General features: G+C 42.2%; 1 protein-coding gene across 17 annotated transcripts in view; it reads right to left on the bottom strand.

The window, feature by feature from the left end:
- LOC128340394 (prolyl endopeptidase FAP-like) overlaps positions 1–24,644 on the bottom strand; it is a 104,016-nt gene that overhangs the window by 46,035 nt on the left and 33,337 nt on the right. For 16 of the 17 annotated variants that reach the window (XR_008313675.1, XR_008313677.1, XR_008313676.1 and 13 more), the window contains 9 exons: positions 24,331–24,451; positions 17,208–17,362; positions 14,721–14,824; positions 13,364–13,499; positions 7,457–7,501; positions 3,754–3,858; positions 3,576–3,646; positions 2,312–2,365; positions 424–548 (listed from right to left, as the gene is read on the bottom strand). Coding sequence is in view for 14 of the 17 variants with exons in the window: in XM_053285417.1 (XP_053141392.1) it covers positions 424–548; positions 2,312–2,365; positions 3,576–3,646; positions 3,754–3,858; positions 7,457–7,501; positions 13,364–13,499; positions 14,721–14,824; positions 17,208–17,362; positions 24,331–24,451 (916 nt within the window). In the remaining 3 variants the exon portion in view is untranslated. The remainder of the gene's footprint in view (positions 1–423; positions 549–2,311; positions 2,366–3,575; positions 3,647–3,753; positions 3,859–7,456; positions 7,502–13,363; positions 13,500–14,720; positions 14,825–17,207; positions 17,363–24,330; positions 24,452–24,644) is intronic. The other variant, XM_053285415.1, reaches the window with a different exon arrangement.

The following is a 24,644-nucleotide window of genomic DNA, read 5'->3' on the forward strand; positions in this document are numbered from 1 at the left end:
TGATGTGCAATCCAGATTTAGGGCCATAATCATTCCAAACTCTGCATTAGATTGTAAATGCAGACACAATTTCAGTGCTAAGTTGTGATATTTTGTTTTTGAACATTTTACTGTCAAGGGATTTCTATATAGTGCTTTTGAGTGTTCAAAGCTCTTTACATGCATTATCTTGTTGCAAACATACAATAGTTCAGTAATGATCCCCAAATTGCAGATAGGATAGGTGGAGGGCTACCAGGTGAATTCATGGCAGCAATAAGATTTAAATCAGAGATTTTCTGATTAATAGCTCACTCTTTTAGCCAGCACACTACACCAGCACTCTTAATAGTTAATTGGTGATTAAAGTGCTTTGAAAAAGAATGCCTATTCAAGTTCTGAAAAATGAAATTGAGATGTAATTTGTCTACACATGAAACATACCATAACAGAGTAAGGCATAATAGTTGGCATCGTTGCTGAATCTAGCACTGTAGAATTGGCATCTTTCTTTTCTTAAATTGCAGGTAATGCACTCTTTTGTCATAGAGCTTGTTCCACGATTAATTCTGTAATACAAAGGAAGATTAAACAAAGTTACCTCAGGCCCAATCTAAAATGTCCTGGTACACATAGAAGCCTCAATGTGCTCTCATTGCACATGGAGAGTTATACCCACCATCTCAGTCTACTAATCTTCTGACTGTCTATTTCCAGGAAACCCTTTCTATATTTTTTGCTGAGGAAAGCCTACATATCTGCCACACAAGCCCCATGTGCTATAGAAGATTCTGGATCATGTCCTAGGGTGCACAGTCCATGCAGAGGAGCCTATTTTATTTATTTATTCATTCATTCATTCATCTTAAACTTCTATACCGCCCAAACTTTCATCTCTGGGCAGTATATTTTGCCTCACAATTGCCCTGTATAAACTCAGAATGCATCTTGGAACACACCAGGGGCGTTGCTACAATTCAACAAGGGAGGACAAATGTCCCTGGGCCCCTGAAGGGAAGAGAGGCACTGACATCTGGATGACAGCTTGCTCTTTGCTCTCCCCCCCCTTGCCTCTCTGAAGAAGAAGTGGAGGGAGGAGCCTATCTTCATTGTTTTGAATGATACGTCCAGTAAGTCCCACTCACCATGCAATTAGGGATGTGAGTGCCCATGTTCTCCCCCCGCCACCCCCAATGCACTATTCAACTTTTCACAATCACATGGACGGGCAGTTCATTTCAACTGCTGCCTCACACTCAATTTAAATACTATGCAAGTGAGGAAGCCGTTCAGATACTGTTCTCCCCACAGGTTTATGAATGGCACACAGGAAAGGGGAAAGGGGTGTACATGCTCACACCCCTAATTGCATTGTGAGTGGGACCAATAAGATGTCTAGTCAAAACTGGCCCACAGTGTATATGGAAAAAGGAATGGCAACTATTCTGGAGCAATTAATCCAACATAACAGAGCATGCAGTTGTTCAGATGTTTCTAACAGCGCTGCAACCTTTAATTTACTGTTTTGATCAATCAACTCAAAGCCTCTTTAGTCAACTAAAAAGCAGCTCAATTAACAGGCAGCACATTTTAATTTTTTAAAAAATTAATGAAAGGACTTTTTAAAACAGTAGATGGCAGGCACCACCTTAGGAGAGGATTTCGCCCTTTACTTTCACAGAAAACAGAATGCCTCTTCTGAGATGGCACCTCCTGCAACATACACATGTACTATCTAAAAACAAAGAGAGCCTTTTTCCTTTGAAACTACTAAACTGAATTGGTACTATTGATACATCTAAATGTATCAATAAATCAATGGATTAATCAACTAAAACTAATTTTCAGCTAAGATGTATTTAATTAGGAGATAGCTGTGGTGTCAATGAGATTCCTGTTATACTGTATATGGTGAGTGTTCCACAATTACAGATGGAATTTATCGATTTGTGCCTTTGAATGATAAGGCAGGGCAGCCCAGCTTTGGCCCTCCAGCTCTTGCTGGACTACAATTCTCACCATCCCTGACTACTGGCAAGTATGGCTGGGGATGATGGAAGCTGTAGCCCCAAAGCAGCTGGAGGGCTGAAGTTGTGCAACCCTGCTACAAGGCACAGCAATGTGCAAAAACAACCCCACTCATTTTCATTTTCCGTTTTTTAATTTGTTTTGTTTGCTTGTTTTCATGTTTTGGTTCATTTTATCTCTCTCTCTCTCTCTTTTGTGTGTGGTTAAAATGAAATCTAATCTTACTTGTAACAGTCTCTCTCAAGAAAAAAAAGGGGGAAAGGGAAAAAGGGGAAAAATTTCATTATGGAAAACAGCAACTTACTTATATACATGTCTTCTTCCTGGATAGCCTTCAAATTCATTGCTTGAATAGAATCTAGAAAACAATTGAGGTTATCAAATAAACCATGCTTTAACAGAACAAGAAGATCAAAAAGTATTGATGGGCATAAAACATTCTATTCTGCCAAGTTGCTGGAGAAAAAATTAATACATATCTGGAATATCTCGAAATAATCTGTGCAGCAGCACAGTGTGTGCCTGTTGCTTCTCTGTTGGAGCCCATTTCTATGCCACCCCATCCTCCAGGCTGGGAAGGGATGGACTTAGTACAGCCATTCCCCTCCTCCACTCTCCAGTCATCTGTTTATCAAGGAGAAGCTTTACAAGATCTCTAGATCAAAGCCAAAATGTTAATTTATCTCTCCAAGAGAAATATAACGTGGATGATTGTGCTTCACTTTAAGCAGAGGAGCATTCCTTACAATGTAATAGTCCAAATTATTCAGGAGTTCCAAAACAAAGTTATAAGTTTACATTACCAAATGTCTGTTTGTTCAAGGAGCAAGGCTGATCATCAGTTATGAAGCTGATCAGCTTCATAACTGGGGTCTGTGCAAGCAGATTGGGGCCAGAAAGTTAGTGTATGCTAAAATAAGTATGAGTATAAAAAGCTGCCTTATATGGAGTCAGACCATTGGTCCCTCTAGCTCAGTATTGTCTACACTGATTGGCAGAGGCTCTCCAAGGTTTCAGACAGGATTCTTTCCCAATCCTACCTGGAGATGCCAAGGACTGAACCTTCTGCATATTAAAGTTAAAGTGTGCCATCGAGTTGGTTTCGACTCCTGGCAACCCCAGGGCCATGTGGTTTTTCTTTGGTAGAATACAGGAGAGGTTTACCATTGCCTCCTCCCACACCGTATGGGATGATACCTTTCAGCATCTTCCTATATTGCTGCTGCCCAGTACAGGTGTTTCCCATAGTCTGGGAAGCATATTATTTGGAGTTAAAAAAAGACAAGGTATAAATAGTATACCTGTATGACAAAATTGTTAGGCACCTCTAGAAATGTGCATCTGTACAAAAAAACCACTCGTCTGTTCTTAAAATGCATTCACAACAACATCAAAGCCTTTCCAGACAATCATTGTTAAGGGGTATCCATTTTGACATTTAGAAAGGCCCTCAGATTACCACCGACACTGAAAATGGAGTTCTACTGGAAAATCATGATTGAACCAAATTTAATTTTCATTGATGACAAGTCACATAACTGACCCACTGTGCTTTATAGAATGCTTACATTGCATCATTTGTTACTCTGTAGATGTATATGGCCTCCCACTTTCCACTAGTGATTTGGACTGCATTCTCCTGTAAAAACAACATATTCAAAAGAAATGAGTCCGATGTTTTATTTACGATCCATGTACAAAACTTGCATAGATATGAGTTTTAAGATGATTCTTTGTTTGACATACCACTGAGTCTTGGATGTAATGAATATGTTTGTAACCATCCTTGTCACTAAAAATTTTGTAGTATGAAATGGCATCTGAAGTGAAATATGGTACTGAAACAAAGAACTGACACACACAAACACATGCAAAAACACAAGTTGTAGATGAAACAGATATTTCTTTTCAGCCATGTAAAAAACACACAGAATATGCACACTAATCTAATCACTCTTTCTTTAAAATGCCACCAGATGGAACATCCATTCTATCAGAATGAAAGCAGAAGTCCAGTAAGAAGGTGAAAAAGTGATTGGATAAAAAGTAGCAAGTGTCACACATTCCAAACCAATTCAGTTTCTGAAGACAGAAGCATCAGAGATGCAAAATTATTTGTTGAAGATTGTTCTGCTCAAAATGTGTTGGTACATGCTACTTCTCAAACTTCATACATACATACATACATACGATTATATTATATTTTTTAATTTATTATATTTGTACTCCGCTCCAAACTTCTGTCTCTGCACAGTTTACAGCAACATAAAAGAAATTAAAGCAGAAATTAAAATCTTAAAACAATTTAAAACCACGTCTAGTTAAAAAGCTTGGCTGAATAAATGTGTCTTTAGAGACTTTCTAAACGTTTTCAGAGATGAGGAGGCTCTTCATTCAGCAAGGAGCATATTCCAGAGTCTCAGAGCTGCAACAGAGAAGGCCCGCCCCTATGCAGCCACCAGACAAGCTGGTGGCAACTGCAGACAAACATCTCCAGATGATCTCAATGGGCGATGGGGCTCATAGTGAAGATGGCTTCTCTGAAATGGGCCTAAGCTGTTTAGGGCTTTATAGGTTATAACCAGTACCTGGAATTTTGCCCAGAAACCTATCGGTAGGTAGCCAGTGTAGATCTTTATTTATCTATTTATTTATCTATTTATTTATTTATAAATAAATAAATAAATATTTAAAATATTTATACTTTGCTCCTCCAGTACACTGCTGCTCAGGGCAGCTCACAACATTTATAAAATAGTTACAATGTAAAACCAGACTCAATTACCTTGCCCAGCCATGGAAGGTTGGAGACAGGCCTATAGTCGCTTAACTCTGAGGGATCCAATGCAGGCTTCTTCAGAAGAGATCTAATGATTGCCTCCTTAAGACAGGAAGGTATCCTGCCCTCCCTCAGAGAAGCATTAATGATATCTACCAGGCTTCTACAACAACCCCCTTGCCAGATAGTATAAGCCACGTCAGACAATGGTCAAAGTGCTGGTTATTATTTACAAAGCCCTTAATGGCTTGGGTCCAGGGTATTTAAGAGAGTGCCTTCTTTGTCGTTAACCTGGTCGCCTACTAAGATCATCTGGAAAGGTCCGGTTATGGTTGCCACCTGTTCGTTTAGTGACAACTTGGGACTGGACCTTCTCTGTGGCTGCCCCAGGTCTTTGGAATATGCTCCCTGTTGAAATAAGAGCATACCCTTCTGTATTTGTTTCCAGGAAGACCCTCAAGATGTACCTGTTTTCTCAGGCTTTTAACTGAAGATTTTTAAATGTAATGTGTTTTTAATTGTGATCTTGTTTTATTAATTTTGTGAAGTTTAACTGCTTTATACTGTTTTAATATTTGTTGTGTACACCACCTAGAAATGATTATATTAGGTGGTATAGAGATATGATAAAATGAAAATAAATAAATAAAAGAACAGGTGGTTCTAAGCAGCTTATTCATATCACTGGGAGTCACAAATTGAAACTGATCCTGCTATTCTGCCTCTCATAATGCCAACAAGGTGTATTACAAAACAAAAGAAAGGATAAAATACAATATAAGGCCACAAAAATCAAACTAGAACATTGATTGAGCGACGTCAAGGGCTGACATCCCAAGCAGCATTCAGAGGACACCGCAAGAGGCCGTGTCCCTGCAGGCAGAGTCTTCCCAAGCAGAAGAGCGCCCAGGTGGAGGGAGGAGGGAGCAATTTTCACTGATCTTCCCTACTTCCAGAAGTGTTCTTTGCCTTCCAGGCAGAGAAATGGAAGGAGATCATGCAGCTTTCAGGGATATAGTTCTGGAAGGCAAAGAGCATTTATAGAGGTAGGGGGAAGCAGCAAAGAACCTCCCACCCTTTCCCCACTATGCACACTCTGCTGCTTGGGAAGACTCTGGCCGAGTTGAGAGCAGCCTCTGCTTGCAAGGACACTGCTCCTGCTACATCCCCATAATGCAGCTCTGGATGACAACCAAGGTTCATTTTTTTCATTTAGAATATTTATATACCACTTTAAGTTCTCAGAACAGTTTTCATGGCAAAAAGAATGAGAAGAGGGTTCCTTGTCCCAGAAAGGAACTTTCTGGGGACCCTTAGCAAGGTGCCTTTTGGTGCGGTCCCCCATAGTTGAAGGCCACTTCTGGGAAGCAGTGGCAGAAGTGCTTGTTTTTTCTCCTGCTTTCTCCTGCTTTTTCTCCTGTTTGGTAGCCCCTGGACAGCAGTTGCCATTCTCCCTTCACAGTGCTCCAGAACTATTAGGAGCATTGTGGGGAGGACATGGCAGCCTCCAGCAAAATGGCAGCAAATTCTCCCACCAGCAAAATCCTCCCATCAGCAAATTCTCCCCAGAGGGCCCCAGGGTAAGTGTCAACAGTGGGCCTTGCCAGAGTGCTGGGGCTCCAGTAACTTTCCAAAGATACTGCATGGTACTGGTCAGCAGTAGTGAAATCATGCAATCAGCTATGAACAACACAGTTGGAAGGTAAAGCACTAGCTAGAATCAGTCCCTCCCCACTCCCAAAGTCTTCTGAAATAAAATGTTTGTTTAAAGCACGGTTTCTTAACCTTGGGCCCCCAGATGTTGATGGACTGCAACTTCCATCACCCCCATCCAAGTCCACTGTGGCTGAGGATGATGAGAGTGGTAGTCCATCAACATCTGGGGGCCCAAGGTTAAGAAACCCTGGTTTAAAGAATTTCCTAAAAGTCTAGAGGGGTTACTTTTTGTGCCTGCTACTCAAATTTCTGTGGTTGCGTGGATAAAGTGATGCCCCCATCCTAACCAGATTCCCCATTTCTAGACGAGGCAAAGAAAGTAGCCTCCAGCCAGTGCTTGAACAAAGCACTGACTGGCAAGCATTGGGAGAGGGGTGGAGGTACCTGTCTCCCCAATACTAGCCACACCTCTCTGCATCTGTCATTGATGGAAGGGGCATGGTTAAGGCACACAGATGCTAGTGTGCACACCCATTTACAATGGGCTAGGGGCCGCCAGCAAGAGCTTATCCCCCAGCCACTGGTGAGCTTTGCACCCCTGCCCCCAGAAAAAGTCCTGCCCATGCCCAGTGCAAAAATTTATGTCATGCTGTCAACCATTCCTGCTTTGGCAGTTCCTAGCCAATGAGAACTGCAGTAAGAACAAGTGTGTGCTGATCAGGAGCAACATACACAAACCCTGGAGTGTACCGTGATCAAATACTTACATGTTCACAACTGTAATGTGTAAATACAGCCTCATTCTTTTACTTTTTAAAAACTTAAATGATGCTAAATTCTAATTTATTTTTAAAAGACCATCTGTGCTTGTTGCTGGTAAACAACCACCGCTTTTGGATGAAATCTTTGTAAGTGCATGAACTGACACACTATGAAAAACAAATATCTTTTGTACATATCAGTTAGCAGCTCTGTAATTGTAACAAAATTGAAGTTCAAAGATAGAAATCGTACTCCACCAGCCCATCCTGTCTGACTCTCTTCTATATGCTGATGATTCTGCAAAATAAAATCAAGACAACAGTATCAGAATGTGCATCAGAAGTTTTTTAAAAAAAGCTCCTTCATATGAAGAAATAAAAGAGTAAAAGTACAAGATAAAAAATAAGAAATGAAAACTAAGGACTAGTTAAGGCACTTTCTTGGGTGGCAAAAATTATCATGCAGTGAAGAAGTGGAGTTGGCCCCCTGTGATCACAAATATAATGTCACGTATGATATGGGCACTCCACGTGGATTTCTCCCAGAAGAACTGGGTGACTCAGACATTTGTACAATTTGGTGCCATCATAGAGTGCCCACATCATGCTTGACATTGAGCCCATTCACACACCGGGTGGACAGAAGGCTGCACTCCACCCCACAAATTATCATTTTAGGAGTCTTTGGTGTGCTGCCATGCACCCTAACAATCAGTGCTGTTCCGCTGCAGCGTGGAGCTCTGGAGGCCTGGACAACACGTCCCAGCCTCCGGGTATCCCACAATGTACTGCCCATCAAGCACAGTGCATTGGGGGATTCCCACAGGAGACGGGAACTCTAGGCACTCATCTCTGTGTCTCCTGGGGCTGAACGTAGCCCCCGAAGAGACACATTATCCCAGAGCATGGGTTAATGGTGTGCTGGCACTGTTAACCCAGACTAAAAGCAAGGCTAAAAAGCTGGGCTAGATGGGCTGCCCACTGGTATCAGGCCCGATCTCGGTGATTCTCATGGGCAGCCTAACCCAGGCTGGGCTTCCCTAGACTAGGTTTGGCTGTGCATGAGAACAGCCTCAGTATCTGCAAAATGCTAGTAGCCAGGGATGATAGGAGTTGCAGGCCAACATCTGCAGGAAGGCTGAAGTTTGAGACTCCTTATTACACAGTCATTTTAGAAAACATAAGCTGACCTCCAGAAGTGTATGTATGAATGATCTGCACTGCACAACCATTCACATTTCCCACCACAGTTCACATTTCCCACCAAACCTGAAACTGCTTTCTAAAGCAAACTTTCACACCCTTTTCACAACCTTTTCAAAGTTTCTTTCCTGAGCCTCTTTGAGCATCCTCGGATGCCTACACCAGAACTGAAGCAAACTCTCTCAAGGTTTAACTCAGAGATTACACCCCCCACCCCAGCTGCGTCCCAGCCTTACAACTGAAATGAAAGATGTGAATATCAACAACATTGATGCTGGTTCAACCATCAATCTTGTCCTTCCCTCATTTTCAGTGGACTGTTGGTTAAAAAGACAAAGAAAAGGCACTCATGTGTTTATCCATCCACCCACCCACCCATTATTAATTCACTTTATTAATTTAAATAAAGGTGGGGGAGTGAAAAACTGTTCCATGTATTGTGTAGAAGTCTTTTTTTTTTAATGACACCACAGTCAATCAGCACTGTGCATAGCTGGCTTCTGCTTCAAACTCACACAACTGTATTTTACAGAGCTCCACCCTGAAGAAGAAAGGGTATATTTTGGATTTATCACAAGGGCACTCCCAGGGCAGCCCCACTATTACTTCCATCTCCAGCTAGTTTTGTAGAATATATTATTCAAAATGTGAACATACAAACAAATTAGTACAATTATACTGATATTCTATAAGTCTTTCATGAGTTTTAGACACTGATTCATGATTCACTTGCAAAGTTCTTAGTGTACTGCCAAAATTTAAAATTCTTTTTGAGTTCAAATTTCTAGCATTCCAATTACTAAATGAAAACATATTAACAAGCTATGGTTGACAATGTTGCATAAACTTTACACACACACACACACACACACACACACACACACACACACACACACACACACAGTCTGCCTTCACCTTAAGAGAGTTTGTGTGTGAGATATATATGTGTGTACACACACACACACACACACACACACACACATATCTCTACACAGACACCTCTAATATGTTTATTTCCTGTTAATTTTTTCTTAATGTTTTGTTGATGAAACATTTCTTCACAGTCTGGAGCCCTGTAAAATGTTCTCAGTAAATTTCTCTCTGAAGAAAATATTTTGCATTTTTGAAATCAACTCAGGTGCATCTCATCAACAGAAAGGCTTATGCCTTTTCTTTCAGGGGTTCGGTACCATATTGTACTGAACATCCAAACAGTATCATTAATTTTGGTGGGTCATGACGAACATAATCTGAATTCTGTTGTTTCCAACTTTTGACAGGATCTGGCAGAACTTGAACTAAAAGCCTCATGGTGTGCTCATTAGCACCCCTAGTGGATGAGTTGCTAGAGGGCAGAGCACAAGACAGAATAAGAAGAGACAATATTGTCCCCTCCATATCCAACACCCTACGTCTACACGCCTGGTAGTGCATTGATTTCTCCTGGCCAGCCTATAACTGTTCTCAACTTAGGGAGCGGTTACGTGGGCTTCTGCCCAAAAGGATGCTGCAGGGCCGAGGCACCCTCTCCGCTGACACACAGAGTAGAGGAGCAGCAGGCTGTCTGTTGGGGGATCTCTCTCATTCTCTCACTGTGTGCATCGCGCTCTTGCACACCGGCAGTATGTATCGGGGAGGCAGCACACTCCACTCGTGTTCGCGGGCCTCTTTCTTACTCTTCACACACATGGCTTTCTGTTGGGGATTCTTTGCCTCGCAGCACAGCGGCTCAGTGCTGGAGATCTCGCTCTGTTTCTCACCCATGCAGGCACACACATACACATGTTCTGTCTGCCAGGGGTCTTTCTCTTTGCCACAGGTAGGCTGTTTTCCAAGAGGACTCCCCACACACGGACTGTGTGATGGGAGGGACTTTTCTGCTGCACACATGGGCATGTTGGCATAGTGTATTTGTGCTAGCACAGCTTGCATACAACGGCTCCTGCATATACCAAAGCCCTCTTCACATGCTCCAGTCCACATGTGCAATCAACCCATGGAGAAAAGTGGTATTATACCTGCTGGCCCTGTCCCTGACATTTGCGCTTTGGATGGAACATGAGAAAAGGCTCTCACGTGTACAACTGTATGCATCAGGGGCGTAACTACCATTAGGCAAGGGGAGGCGGCTGCCTGGGGGCCCCCACGCCTCGAGGCCCCCCCCAGAGGCAAGTCACATGTGAAGTGAGTGTGTGTGTATCAGCGAGGGGCCCATTTTAAAATTTTGTCTTTGGGCCCACTCCAGCCTCGTTACACCCCTGTTCTCAAGTCAGGTCTGGGTTGTTGCCCAGATTTTGGTCTTGTCAGTGTGGCTCCCTAGTAGTATCTTGGAACTGCAACTTGTCTTTCCTCTAGTCTCCCCACCTGCCTGTCAAGATTCTCTGCCCAACTTCAAATCTTGGTTACAGACATCAGGCAGGAGCAAACACAGCTTAATGGAGTTTACCTATCTGTCCACGCTCCTGTAAACTAATCATTGGAGAGCAGATTCTATATTAAGAAAACATTTTGTAAACAGGATATGAGAGAGATTTCTGCAGCAGCTCTCATGCTGAGGAGTGAAACTATACTGGATTTGGGATCTGGATTTAGCAAGATGTGAATTATTTTAATTCTAAGGCCAGTGAAACACTTCTGAGGGACAATCTCAGTATAAAGTATATTGGCATTATATGTTTCCAGTAGAGCAACTTGAAACAACACTGTAGGGTAGTTCACAAAATCATTAAGTTTGGGAGCTGTGCACACTCCTGTTTTGCAATTGTGTGTAAGTAAAAAGCAAAGCAGGAGGCAAGGGAAGTGACTGTGTGCCTGGCTCCTGCTGGGTAGCAGGGCTTTTCTCCTACCTCATTAAGCAGCTGTGTACAGCTTCTGGGTAGGACGGAACCCTTCTACCCAGCATTTTAATGATCATGTGAACTAGCCTTTCATTTTCTGAGTTGGTTTGGCAGTGTCTCTATCAAATGATATAGTGTAAAAAAAAACCAGGTGGACCTCCCTATACATGGACCCAACATCCGCAGTTTTGCATATCCGTGGTCAGGCAATTGACACTTGAGCTCAGCATATGCCGGGGGGGCAGCAAATAAGGGGTTAATTCTACATATCCATGGGTCAGGGGTGGCCAGAAATGACCTTGGAGATAATCTCAGATGGCCCTTTTGTTCGGTCCCTGATTTCCAAGAGGTTCAGGACTCTAGGACCCGCGAAAGGGCCTTTTCGGTTGCTGCTCCACTTCTTTGGAACTCTCTTCCTCTTCAGATTCGTCTAGCTCCTTCCTTACTGATCTTCAAATCTCTATTGAAGACTTTTATTTTTCACCAGGCTTTTGCCCTGTAGTTTACTTCATTTGTTTTTTTAGTTTTTAATTTACAATGTAATTTTTAATGTTGCCTTGTTTGCATGTTTTTGTGCACCGCCTGGAGTCTTTGGAGTGGGCGGTATATTAAATGTTTCAAATAAATAAATAAATAAATAAATTTCCATCTGCCATTTTGTGGAGGAGACCTATTTTATGGCTCATTGGTTTTAGAAAACAAACAAATCACGATATTTCACTGAATTCCTAGGATTGATATGGGGGGGGGGATCCTTGGACTCCCAAAGGCCCGCAGAGCATGGTAGGGCACTTTATTTGGCCTATCTGGGCGCATTTTGTGGGCTCTTTTAAAAGTCTAGGAACCAAACCCTCGTAATCCCATAGACTCAATGCCTCATTATCCACGGTTTTGTTACACACGGTAATATGTGGGAACGGAATCCTCACGGATAATGAGGTACAGCCACAAAACAAAAAAGAATTGAAGTGGGGTAAACTCATTAATTGGGATTAGGGGTATAAAAAGGACTTTTAAAATGGGTCTGGAATAGAATTGTCAAAGGACTCTTCTTCAAGTTCTTTGATATGTTGTCAGTAAAGGGAGTTCTTAGAAGCATGGCACAGGAGAGGGAAGCATGATTGCTTGGTCTTCCTTCTCTGCATCTCCACCACGGCGCTTTCCAGACTAGCTGTTCCACAGCAGCAAAATGCCTCCATTCAGGCAAGTCGGATGCCAAATGTAAACAGCAGGGGGAGCAGTCTCGCAGCAACTAACAACCCAAAAAACCAGAACCTTCCTTATGCCGGATATATGATGTCCTAGCTCTGTATCGCAGCAATTAAATTCAAGACAAGACACTGGCAATGTGAACAGCAGCTTGCTGTCCACAAAGGGACTGCGGTGTCACAACGCAGGAAGTGTGAAAGCACACTTCTGAGATCCGACATCACCATGATGTAGGGCTTAATCTGGAAAGCGCTCACCTGAGGAAGGTTTTCTAAAGAAATGTTGACAATTGGACATATTCCTTCACAAATGTTGGGACAGAAACAGCAGACTCTGAAACTGAAACTCTGAGTAACTCTGAAACTGGGAGATAGGGAGGGGGATATGGCTTTTTACATTTAACCCAAAATTACATCAAGCACTCTACAAACTGTAAACACAGAGGGAATTGTTTTAATAATGTTGTCTTTTGTGTTCTCTTTGAACAGAACTAATCCAATCATCGTGACTGTTCACCAGTAATTATACAAGCTACTTCCATAACTTTTATCTTAAATGTTAGTTTTGTGTCAGTCCGTAGTCAAAAGTCCAGTAGATATTTCAAAAAGCCAAGGAAACATGAAGGAGCCGCAGAAACCGAGTGATCTCTACGGCGGTCGCAAAGGAACTGAGCTGCCTGCGCTTCTCCCGCCTTAAATAGCCACGTGGTCACGTGGGGTGGGGCGCAGGCACTGAAAAGGAGCTGTAAAAACTCGACACCGAGAGGCTTCCGCGCATGCGCAGAACCCATTCTAATGGTTTCAATGGACCCCGTATCAGATCTAATCCAATCACTGTGACTGTTCACCAGTAATTATACAAGCGACTTCCATAACTTTTATCTTAAATGTTAGTTTTGTGGAAAGCAGTACCTCTGGGCAATACCAAGCTCTGGAATGGTCATTGTAGTCACAGATGGCTAAGACAGAGAAGTTCTGGACTCTTTTCAGCCATTGCACACAGATTCGGTTGTCTCTTACCCATGTTATCCAAGTGATATAGTGATCACTGAAAAGAAAAAGGGGCCATTTATTTATTTAATTTATATGCATCCAAAAATGGCTCAGGGCGGTTTTACATCAAAATAAACACAAAGCAATTGAAATCAAAACTAAATCAATTAAACAATTAAAATCATTTAAACATTAAAGTCATTAACATTAAAATCATTTAAAACCAACATTAAACATTTAAAACTTACTACAAAATTCAGTACAAGAAGTAAAAGAAAAGTCAGCATGCTGTTGTAGTAATAGATCCATGACAGGTCAGATGTTTGTATTCTGAAGGGAGTGCAAAGCCAAAAACCTATTTTTAACTTTAGTTCGATATTAGAACTAAAGCACAGGGAAAAAACCATTTTGGTGGGGGAGGGGGAGAAAAAACAGGTCTAATGGCTGAGATCCAGAGCCGCCATCTAGGGATGTAGTGGAACTGCATCCCTGTGCAGAGAGGCTGCTCCTGACTCAGCCAGAGTCACATAAAGCAGCAGAGATCATATGCAAGGGGACAGGAAAGTGATTTTCACTGGTCTTCCCTGCCCTCATAAGTGTGCTTTGACTTCCAATAATATGTCCCCGAGGGCAGCACAGGAATACAGTTTTGGAAGGCAAAGAGCACTTATGGAGGCAGAGGAGAGCAGCAAACCCCACCCCCACTGCAAGTTAATCAACTTAAGCATCATTTTTAACACATTATGTGGCCACAAATCACATCACCCAGGACAGACTAAAGAGGATTTGGGGGGTCCCTAGGAGTGTGGAGGCCCCGAGCTCCAGGGGTCAGAGCGCCTCTGCACACGCACACACCCCACACACTCTGCTGCTCTGCAAGATTCTGGCTGAGTCCAGAGCAGCCTCTCTGTGCAAGGACACCACTCTGCTACATCCCTAGATGACTGCTCTAGATGTCAGTCAATATTGTATTAGTCTACAAAGAAAGAGAGGAGGAGGTCATTCACACAATCAAAAACTGTGTTCTACCCAGGTTTGGGAGCTATGTGTGCTCCCAATTTTCAGTTGTGTGGAGCAAGGTAGGAGGAAAACCTGGGTAGCTTTTCCTCCTACCTTGCTTCCAGACAATCACTTCTACCCACGTTTTCCTCCTACCTGGCTTCCACACAACCGAAAATTGGGAGCACACACAACTCTCAAACCTGGGTAGAACACGGGTTTTGATTGTGTGAATGACCTCAATGACAAACAAAAGATTAATCTGAGAACACACTACCTTGATGCTATCGCTGTTGGAGCAGGTATTTCCTTTGGACTTAAAGCATTCGGGTTGGTAGTGTCCACAACAAACACTCTAACAGTAGGGTTTTTAGCCCCTGCCTTCAAAGAAAATACAATAGCAGGTTATTCAAACTGATCTCATGAGGATTTTGCTAAGATTGGTGTGTGTGTGTTTTAATCTACCTGTTTTTCTCCACTGGAAAATTAATCCCAAACACTTGAAAAACACATGCAACAGCTTTGCATGATCTTGCTCTTAATAGTCTTAAGCATCTAATCTATATTTCTGATAAATAAGAACACAATGGGAACAGTATACATTGCCATATACCACAAATAAAAGTGCCTACTTTAAATTGTGAACAGGACAGATGTACGGACTGAAAAAAATATGATCAAAGGAAACCATGAAAGTTGATAGGGAATCCCCACCACCACAAAACACACACACGTGTTTTTTTGTCCAAAGTCACACCGCAAAATAAGGGAGATATGCTGACTATTAAAACTATTAATAGGCCTCTGTCAAATGGCCTCTGTCACAATAGGGCAAAATAATGTAATATAAAGTAATATAATGTAATATTAAGGCACTTAAATGCTGCCACGCCATGGGCCATTTCTCTATAAAATCAGTGAGGAGTTGTGGTCTCTCTAAAGCTCTGTTGTAACCCTCTAGGCTCTGTTGTAACCCTCTAGGCTTTGAGCCACTATATCTACCTATATATTGGTGACATTTTGGAGGTATCGTTCCTAATTGCTCTATCACAAGGATCCCAGTACTGTTTTTAAGATGACAGGCAAGCTCAAGGGACCAGTACATGATGAATGCTGCCTATGTTTCAGGGACATATTTTTTCATTTACTTATTTAACGGGCAAATGATGAAGTTACAATCCATATTATTCAGAAAAAGAAGAGAAAGAATCAACAAGTTTTTTGTAGAAAGCTAGACCATTTTCATTTATTACTGGAACACCAAGGCATTTGGTATAAACTGGCATTTTGTCCACTTTAGAGTTTAAGTTTTGATTATTTTGTTTGATTATTTTGTTTGTATTATGCACACACCCTCCAGTGTGTACATGTTGGACCTCCAATCTGCTGACTGCCACTTGTTCCAGCACTGGCTGAAGCCAATATATAGCTATTTATTTAATTAGCTGATATCCTATGCACACCTACTAGGAGCAAGCCCAGTGGCAGATTTAAGGAGAGGCAAAGTAGGCACTTGCCTATGGAGCAAAATTTGAGGAGCAGCAAATTTTGCCACTCCTCAAATTTTGCCACCCCTCTCTGGGGGTGGCGGCGGCTGCGGTGAGGGGGAGTTGGAGGGGAAAGTCCCCCCTTTTTCTTCTAAAAAGAAAAAAAATTCTGTGCAGCAGAATGTGGGCAGCGACGGCCGCACAGCGGCGGCTGCAATTGGAGGGGGGGCGCGAGGGGAAAGTTCCCTCTTTTCTCTGCATGTGTGGAGAAAGAACCAAAACAGGCTGCAGATGGGGGCGGACACCCATTTAGGAGAGAGGAGGAGAGCTGGAAGGAGCTCTCTCTCACTCCCCCAGGAAGCAGCGGTACTGCTTTAAGGTAAAAGGGAAAGCTTTCCTCTCGCTGCACCACCACCCTCTCCGCTGCAGCTGTTGCTGCCCCATTCCACCACACAGCAGCGTTTTAAGGTAAAAGGGAGGACTTTCCCCTCATCCCCATTCTTGGCAGCCGCTGCTGTGTGGCCTTCGCTGCCCCCATCCCACCGCTGCATTGGCTTTTAGAAGAAAAAAGGGGGGACTTCCCCCTCGCCACCCCTAACCTTGCTGCAGTGGTGGGGGTGGCAAATCCATCCAAAAGCCTAAGGTCGGCAAAAGGCTTAATCCATCCCTGAGCAAGCCTCAATGAACTCAGTGGAACTTACTATTAACTTAACATCCATATTATCAGGCAGACCAATTATAAGCCTGCTCAACAATCTTTATTTACAATCAAGGATCAGTTTAACGTTAGGCACCTCTCTCATTCATAGTCACATCAATTAACCTAGTGAATAGCAGGCACTTGACACACGATAACTATGAAAAACATTACAGCATATTCGAAAAGGTAGATTTCCCAATTCACTTTAAAATATATGAGGAAATAATCTAGGTGCCAACTGCATCTTCTCCTTCCCTTCCTTTATGTACTTCTCTGTACATGAGAGTTTGCTAATGCCAACTTCCTCTCTCCCCGCTTCAGTAAGACTCCTACACACTAATAAAGAAATACACTAATAGGAGGACTGTGTGTGTCCAGTAACGTGGGTTGAACTGGGTGGATTGAGCCCATATTTTAAACAAATACAATGCTAAAATGATGTTTAGCTTAACACTAAACACTGCTGTTCACTGGTTAAACACAAAAAAACCCCAAGTGTCTCTATGCTAAAATATGATAATATCTTATTCAACAGAACTAAACCTGGCTAAATAATAAAAATAATAAAACAACATACCTTTGGATACGGAACAGTTATTGTTCTAGGATATTGATTCCCACCGTAATATGAATATTCAATAACTGGTATGTCTGTATCATTGAACTGTAAAAATGCGATGTTCTTTGAGTTTGGAGACCACCACAGTGCATATTTTGCAGCAAACATTTCCTCTAAGAGAAATCATGTTAGATGTCATTTATGTTCTCCTACAAAAAGGGATTATATAGTATCTACTATAATCATATAAGGACAACAGTATAATTTATTCCAGGATTTTTATCCCATGTTTCCATTCAGGGAATACTCAAGGTGGCTACCATCCACAATAAAACAGTACTAGCCGACCCAGCACAGAGCATCTGTGTGCTCTCTGGGGCCGGCAGTTACCTCTCCCACCCTTCTGCCCCAGTCTCTGCTTCTGGGCCCAGCCACCTCTCTTTCACACTGCCACTTCTGCCCCCCCCCTTTCTTTCCCCCCTCCTGGGCCTTGCCTCCGCGGCTGGGCAGGGCCCGCCACCTCTGGCCTCCACAGTTGGGCCGCCACAGCAACCAATCCTCTTGGGTGTGCCTCAGCCAATCAGGCGCATCTGCCACCCAGCCAATCAGTTGGGCTCTGGGATGCACATTCAAGGCACACCCAGGAGAATTACTATAATAGATAGAACCAATACAAACAACAGTATTTCATTCTATAATAAGATGGCAGAACACCAAACAAACAGATGGGAGGCATTACAAATCAAATAGACAGCCCCAAAACTTGTCTCAACACAAAAGCTGTAAAAGCCCAACAGAATTCAGAAAGTGGAGGAGCCACACAGGCAAATCTCCCAGGGCAGGGAAGTTCCAAATTCCATGGGTTGATTGGTACTTGTTTGCAGTATGGGAAACAGAGGGTAGGAATAAATGGACAGCTCTCTAAATGGAGGAGAGTAAGAAGTGGGGTCCCCCAGGGTTCTGTATTGAAACCAGTACTTTGTAATTTATTCATAAATGATCTAGAAGTTGGGGTAAGCAGCAAGGTGACCCAATTTGCAGATGATACCAAACTATTTAGGGTGGTGAAATCCAAAAACGATTGTGAGGAGCTCCAAAAAGATATCCCCAAACTGGGTGAGTAGGCAACAAAATGGCAAATGTGGATCAATGAAAGCAAATGTAAAGTGATGCATCTGTGTGTGGGGGGGCGGGGAGGATCCCAAACTTCACATATATGCTGCTGATGGGGTCTGAGCTGTCGGTGATTGACCAGTAGAGGGATCTTGAGGTCATGGTGGACAGCTCATTGAAAGTGTGGACACAATGGGTGGCAGCTGTCAAAAAGGCCAGTTCCTTGTTTGGAATCATTAGGAAGGGGACTGAAAATAGAACTGCTAATATCATAATCCCCATATAAAAATCTATGGTGCGGCCACATTTGGAGTACTATGTACAGTTCTGGTCACCATACCTCAAAAAGGAACTGGAGAAGGTACAGAAGCGGGCAACCAAGATGATCAGGGGTCTAGAGTACCTTATGAGGTAAGGCTACAACACCTAGGATTTTTAGTTTAGAAAAAAGATGATTGGGTTGGCAACATGAAAGAGTTGTATAAAATTATGCATGGTGTGGACAGAGTGGAGAGAGATAATTTTTTCTTCCTCTTGCAATAACACCAGAACCAGGGGTCATTCCATGAAACTGATTGACAAGAAAGTTAGGACCGACAAAAGGGAGTATTTTCCCACACAGCACATAATAAAATTACATAGTAAAATCTCAGTTTGTATATTAGTTAAGCTTTTGTGGTGTTCAGTGTGGTTAATTTGGTGGAGCACTGCTTGAATAGAGGAGTAATCAGGGAAAAGGTAAGCGGGGTATATCCTCTGCTGGTATATCTGTAATGGTCACTTGTCCCTCATTAAGACTGATTCAGTTAAATTTAAATGGTTTTCACTGATTATTGATAAATTAACTTACTCTGGGTTTCCCCAAGAGGTTCTGCTGCAGATGGGCAATGACCGGGCTAAGGGGGAGATCAAACAACGCATCATTGATATAGGATTGCAAGAGGAAGCTGCTTCTATTTCTAAGACCGTCTATCTTGAGGTGCAATTGTTTAATCTCAAGCCAGCAGGCTATCTGTATTCTATTATTCTCCCCAAATTCAGACGTGCATTGACATTGGCCCGAATGGACACCCTTCCATCTTTTTAGAGGGCAAGTTCAAGGGCTTCCCTTTCCCTGCCCGCCTCTGCCCTTGTAGTTCTGGCCAAGTGGAGACCAGTACACATTCAATTTTACACTGGTTCCAAATGCTGCTATCAGGCTCGAAATTGGATGGCCACCTGTAGAAGCAAGACTCTGGAAGATGGTCTTTTCTTATTGGCTCAATTTGATTTTTACCCCTATGGGCATTGCTCCCTTGATACTAGAGGATGGTTTTATGTCCCGTTGGAAAAACGATATTAATGTAATGTTAGCGTCCTTGGGTTTTCCCCTGCCTCTAATTAGAGCCTTGGGCCATAGCAAGTCCAAAACTGCTATAACCCAACGTATCTGGGACATGATGAAGCAGGGGGATGTTGCCCAAATAGGTCCGGACCTATTCTTAGGAGACCAAATCAGCAATTATTTTCCTGCTGAATATTTACTTAGGATCTCTAACGGGGACCATCGTAGGGCTCTTTCAGCGGCCAGACTTAACGCCCTTCATACGGCAGTATTGGAAGGACGTTTTGGGAAGGTGCCCTACAATCAAAGATTATGTCCATGCCAGAATGGTGAAGTGGAGACCACAGAACACCTGATGCTGAGGTGTAGATTTTATATTGAATTAAGGGGAAAGCTTCTTTCCCCACTGTTAATTCATCTCAATTCTAATTGTTCCTCTGGTAGGGACAAGGTTCTTTTTTTGGTTGCTGCCAAGTCAGAGTATGTTTACAGGAGGGTAGCAAAATTCTTATTTATAGCAAGTAAGATTTGATTTAGAATGATGGAGGCACAAGATGCTGGGCTGTGCACTTTAGATTGACTGGCTTATTTGAATGGAATTGACTATATGTGCGGTATCGGGAGCCATTAATGTTTTATCCATTTTATGTTAAATGTATTTAATCTATTTTATGTATTTATTCTTGCTGTTTTGTTTTTTTTTGTTTGTTTGTTTTTTAATATGCTGGCCTTGGGCCGAAATAAACAAATAAACAACAACAACAACAACTTTACACTGTGATTTTTTTTTAAGGAAGCCCACTTCAGACTAATCTCCCCCTTATTGTCTAAGTTTTTAGGACACTCTGATGATTTTTATTTGAAGTTTTTATTACTTACTTAACCCAGATGAAAAAATTATTAATATAGTGGCCAGGTTTTGTTTTATAATCTGCAAAACTCGATCTGATCTTTAGCAATGCATTTCGTAAGTAGTTTATACATTTCTCTCTTCTCTTTTTAAAATTTTATTTACATGATGCATTGTTTGTATTTCTTTGTATTTTGGTCTATGACCGTAATAAAGTTCTGTTCTGTTCTGACACTTGAATTTGTTTAATAGAAAGTTAGGGAAATGCAATTTCACCAGACAATAGGATTGGTTGACTGTGAAGCTGATATAAAACCTATAGAAATTTGTATTAAGATATACTTTCCAGTGGCTTTTGCTGGTGTCTATCTTATGTTTCTTTTTTAGATTGTCAGCCCTTTGGGGACAGGAAGCCATTTTATTTATTTGTTTATATCTATGCAACCCGCTTTGAGGTTTTTTGCTGAAAAGTGGGATATAAATAGCCATCATATTCATATTTGTATAATCAAGCTATAGAATTCTCTGCCACAACATGTGGTGACAGCCAACAGCCCGGATGACTTTAAAAACAGCTTAGATAAATTCATGCAAGACAAGTCTATCAATGGCTACTAGTCTGAGGGCTATAGGCCACCCAATCTCAGAGGAAAGATGCCTCCAAATACCCATTGCAGGGGAGCAACAGCAGGAGAGAGGGCATGCCCTCACCTCTCTTGCCTGTGGACTTCCCAGAGGCATCTGGTGGTGGGCTATTGTGCAAGACAGGATGCTGGACTAGATGGGCCTTGGGCCTGATCCAGCAGGGAAGTTCTTATGAGACGAAAGGCATGCATCTGTCTGGACTATTTAGAAATTTTGCAATACCTTGCTTCACATTCTCATAAACAGCTGCGGGAAGCAGATGGCTCTTCCACCCACCACACCCAGGATAGAGCTGCCAGTCTGAATTTTTTCTCCCCACAAGATATTTTATATATCTGAATTATTTACATTTTCTAAATGGTATAACATTTCTATGTTGATATGGTGTGTGTTTTTCATTTAAAGAACATAAGTCTGACAAAGGAGGCCCTTTCATGAGGTGAGGTGAAGCAGCCGCCTCAGGTAGCAGATTATCAGGGCACCAGCACAAGATGCCCCCCTCCCCCCATCATCAGAGAGCTCTTCAAAAGTAATCTGACCCTTGCAAGCTTTTCAAGGAGCACTTCTGCTCACACTCCATGCAAAAGCTTGCAAGAAGCACGAGGAGGGAAGAGGAAGCTGCTGGAAACCTTCCTTCCTTCCTTATCTCGCCACACCACTTTCAAAATTTGCAAGAGTTAGTTTTGAAAGGAGGATGCTCCCATCAGGACAGTGGGGCGAAAAATTTAGCATAGTATTCCCTCTAACAGGGATTCCCAGATGTTGTTGACTACAGCTCCCAGCATTCTCAGCTGCAATGGCCTTTGGCTGGAGATTCTGGGAGTTGTAGTCAATGACATCTGGGAATCCCTGTTAGAGGGAACAATGATTTGGCACCTTTCCTCAGGAACTACAATACTGTAGGCCAGGGATTCTCAACATTGGGTCCCCAGATGTTTTTGGACTTCAACTCCCATAATCTCCAGCCAAAGGCCACTGAGGCTAGTGATTATGGGAGTTGAAGTCCAATAACATCTGGGGACCCAACATTGAGAATCCCTGCTGTAGGCCACCCCTGAAGCATGAAGATAAGCTTCAAGTTTGACTATATTCCTCCTGTACAGCATTTAGCTTTATTTAAGTGAAAGCACTTGACAAATAATACATTATGATAATGGATAAACACATAGTTCTCTGATCTGGAGAACCCCCAGAGGGATAGATTTGACCAGGGGTAACCAACTGCTGATCTCCAATATAGATATTTTATTTAGTTGAAAGAAAGAAAGAAAGAAAGAAAGAAAGAAAGAAAGAAAGAAAGAAAGAAAGAAAGAAAGAAAGAAATAGGGATGTGCAAAACATTTTGGATACAAAACGTTTTGTACCCAAAACAGCCTGTTTCGGGTGTTTTGTAGACAAAACAAAACACCAATTTTCCAGATCCAATTGTTTTGTATACAAAACAAAACGTCCCTGTTTCGGCTACAAAACGTTTTGTTGTTTCGGACCTCCATTTTGTGGTGATCTCTGAGTCAGTCTCCATTTTGTGTTTGACATCTCTTTGAATTTCCCACCCTTCCAGCCTTCTGATCGGTGACCTAAATCATGGGCTGACCTGCTGACAATTCCCTCCTTGTTCCCCATTGCCTCTTTTGCTTCTTGCCACTCTTTCCTGACCCCACATTGGCCAGGGGAAGGATTGCTAACCCATGGGGTGCTGGGTTCTGTTGTTTCTGTGGTTTTCTGAGTGTAGATTCTCTGGTAGCATATGAGAGTGGATTCTTGTTTTTCACTGAAAATCTCATATACTACCAGAGAATCTACAATGAACACCTCAGAAACACAAAACCCAGTACCCCAAGGGCTTGTGGGTATGGAGGTGGTTGGCACCCTATGTGCACTACACAACCTCTCACTCTGGGAAACCCCAGTGCCACCCAAGTGGAATTATGGGGCTGCTGAAACCTCCATTATTCCCTATGGGAGAAATCTTAAAAGACACGTAAACTTCAACAATTCACAAAAGATCAACCCTTTGCCCTCCTTGTTCAGTGGAATCTTTTAAAAAGCATATTTAAAAAGGAACTGTAATTTTCAGATTATAAATAAAATAGTCAGGCTGCTCAGATGTAACACAAAACCATGTGTGAGCCTGAAGTTCACAAAGCCCGCTCGTCTTCTCCCTTTTTCCTCATCCCTTCACACACACAGTGACTGAATACTTCCAAACATGAAAGTTTTTCACACCTGGCTTTTAGCCTGCATCTCCTCCAGAATGGAGTGGGCACATTCACATATTCGGCAGATTTACCCCAAAGTCCCTGCAAGCTATCGGGGAGCAGTTCACACACGATCCGGGTTTTTCACTGCTCGTTAGAGTGCAACCCGATTTATATCCAGGGTTTAAAAAATCCACTTTTTGCATCGGATTTTTTGGATAGCATTGAAGTCGCAGTAAAGCCTCACAAAAAACTTGTGGTAAGCTGGCTGTGTGGAGAACTCCATGGGGAGCAAACACTTCCAAATGTGGGGAGCAGCAAATAGTTTGTCACTTTATCCAAACCTAGAAAACTATAATTTGCACCAAACTGCAATCAGAAGTATGCAATAGCCAAACATGAGAGGTGTAGGGAGGGTGGAGGGGATGAGGGACTCTTTGGGCCCAAAACTCATGCCTATCCATGCACATAGAAACACGAAGGTTGCCAACCCTCCAGGACTGGCCTGGAGTCCGGACAAATGGGCATCACTCTTCAGGGAACTATTGAAATCAATCTGGGGGATTTCAAAACTTGTTATTGTGACAAGTATTAGGGGGAAATCTCCAGGAATAGCTTCAGCCAGAACCAGCAGCCTGAAGTAATGCTAAACCATAGTTTTGCATTAGAACTGAACTACCTCATCATGTCTGTTATAAAACTGAAGAAACAGAGAAGGGGAAGTGCCTTAAAATCAGGCAGAATTTGATTGGTAGATAGCCTTCTTTTATTAAAAATGTCATTCTGAGGGAAAATGTGCACAGGATATGAAACATCCTTGGTACAGAATGTTAACACATTCCTTATGAGCAAGAAAAATCTCATAAATATAGTGCAAAGTCACAAAAACCAATAAATAGATTTTTAAAAAGTAATCAAAACCAACATTTGGGTGTTTGGCATCATTACATCTTTTTGTTGTCCAACTCTTGGGTTATGTACCAACAACATAGATTTTAAAATGCAGTTTACCTTCATATACCCAGTCAGGAATTCCATTAAATACTCCATTCCAAGTTCCATCAGTAGTTATTTGAAGAGCAGGTTGTCTAGGATCTAGTTTCAAGTAGATATTGTTCTGATACACATACACCTGGAAGAAATATTTTTTAAAAATTTAACCAAATGTCCATGGTACAATTTTAATTTACAATTATGGACTGCATAATTAATTTTATGCAGTCAAAGCTACTGCGCAGAATGGATGGTTCTCATGACCTGCATGAGGCCAGAGGAACAGGAAAGGGGAGATTTGTGAGTCATGCATGCTCCCTATTTCCAGCTGT

Source organism: Hemicordylus capensis, chromosome 1 (assembly GCF_027244095.1).
Source record: "Hemicordylus capensis ecotype Gifberg chromosome 1, rHemCap1.1.pri, whole genome shotgun sequence".
Lineage (NCBI taxonomy): Eukaryota > Metazoa > Chordata > Lepidosauria > Squamata > Cordylidae > Hemicordylus > Hemicordylus capensis.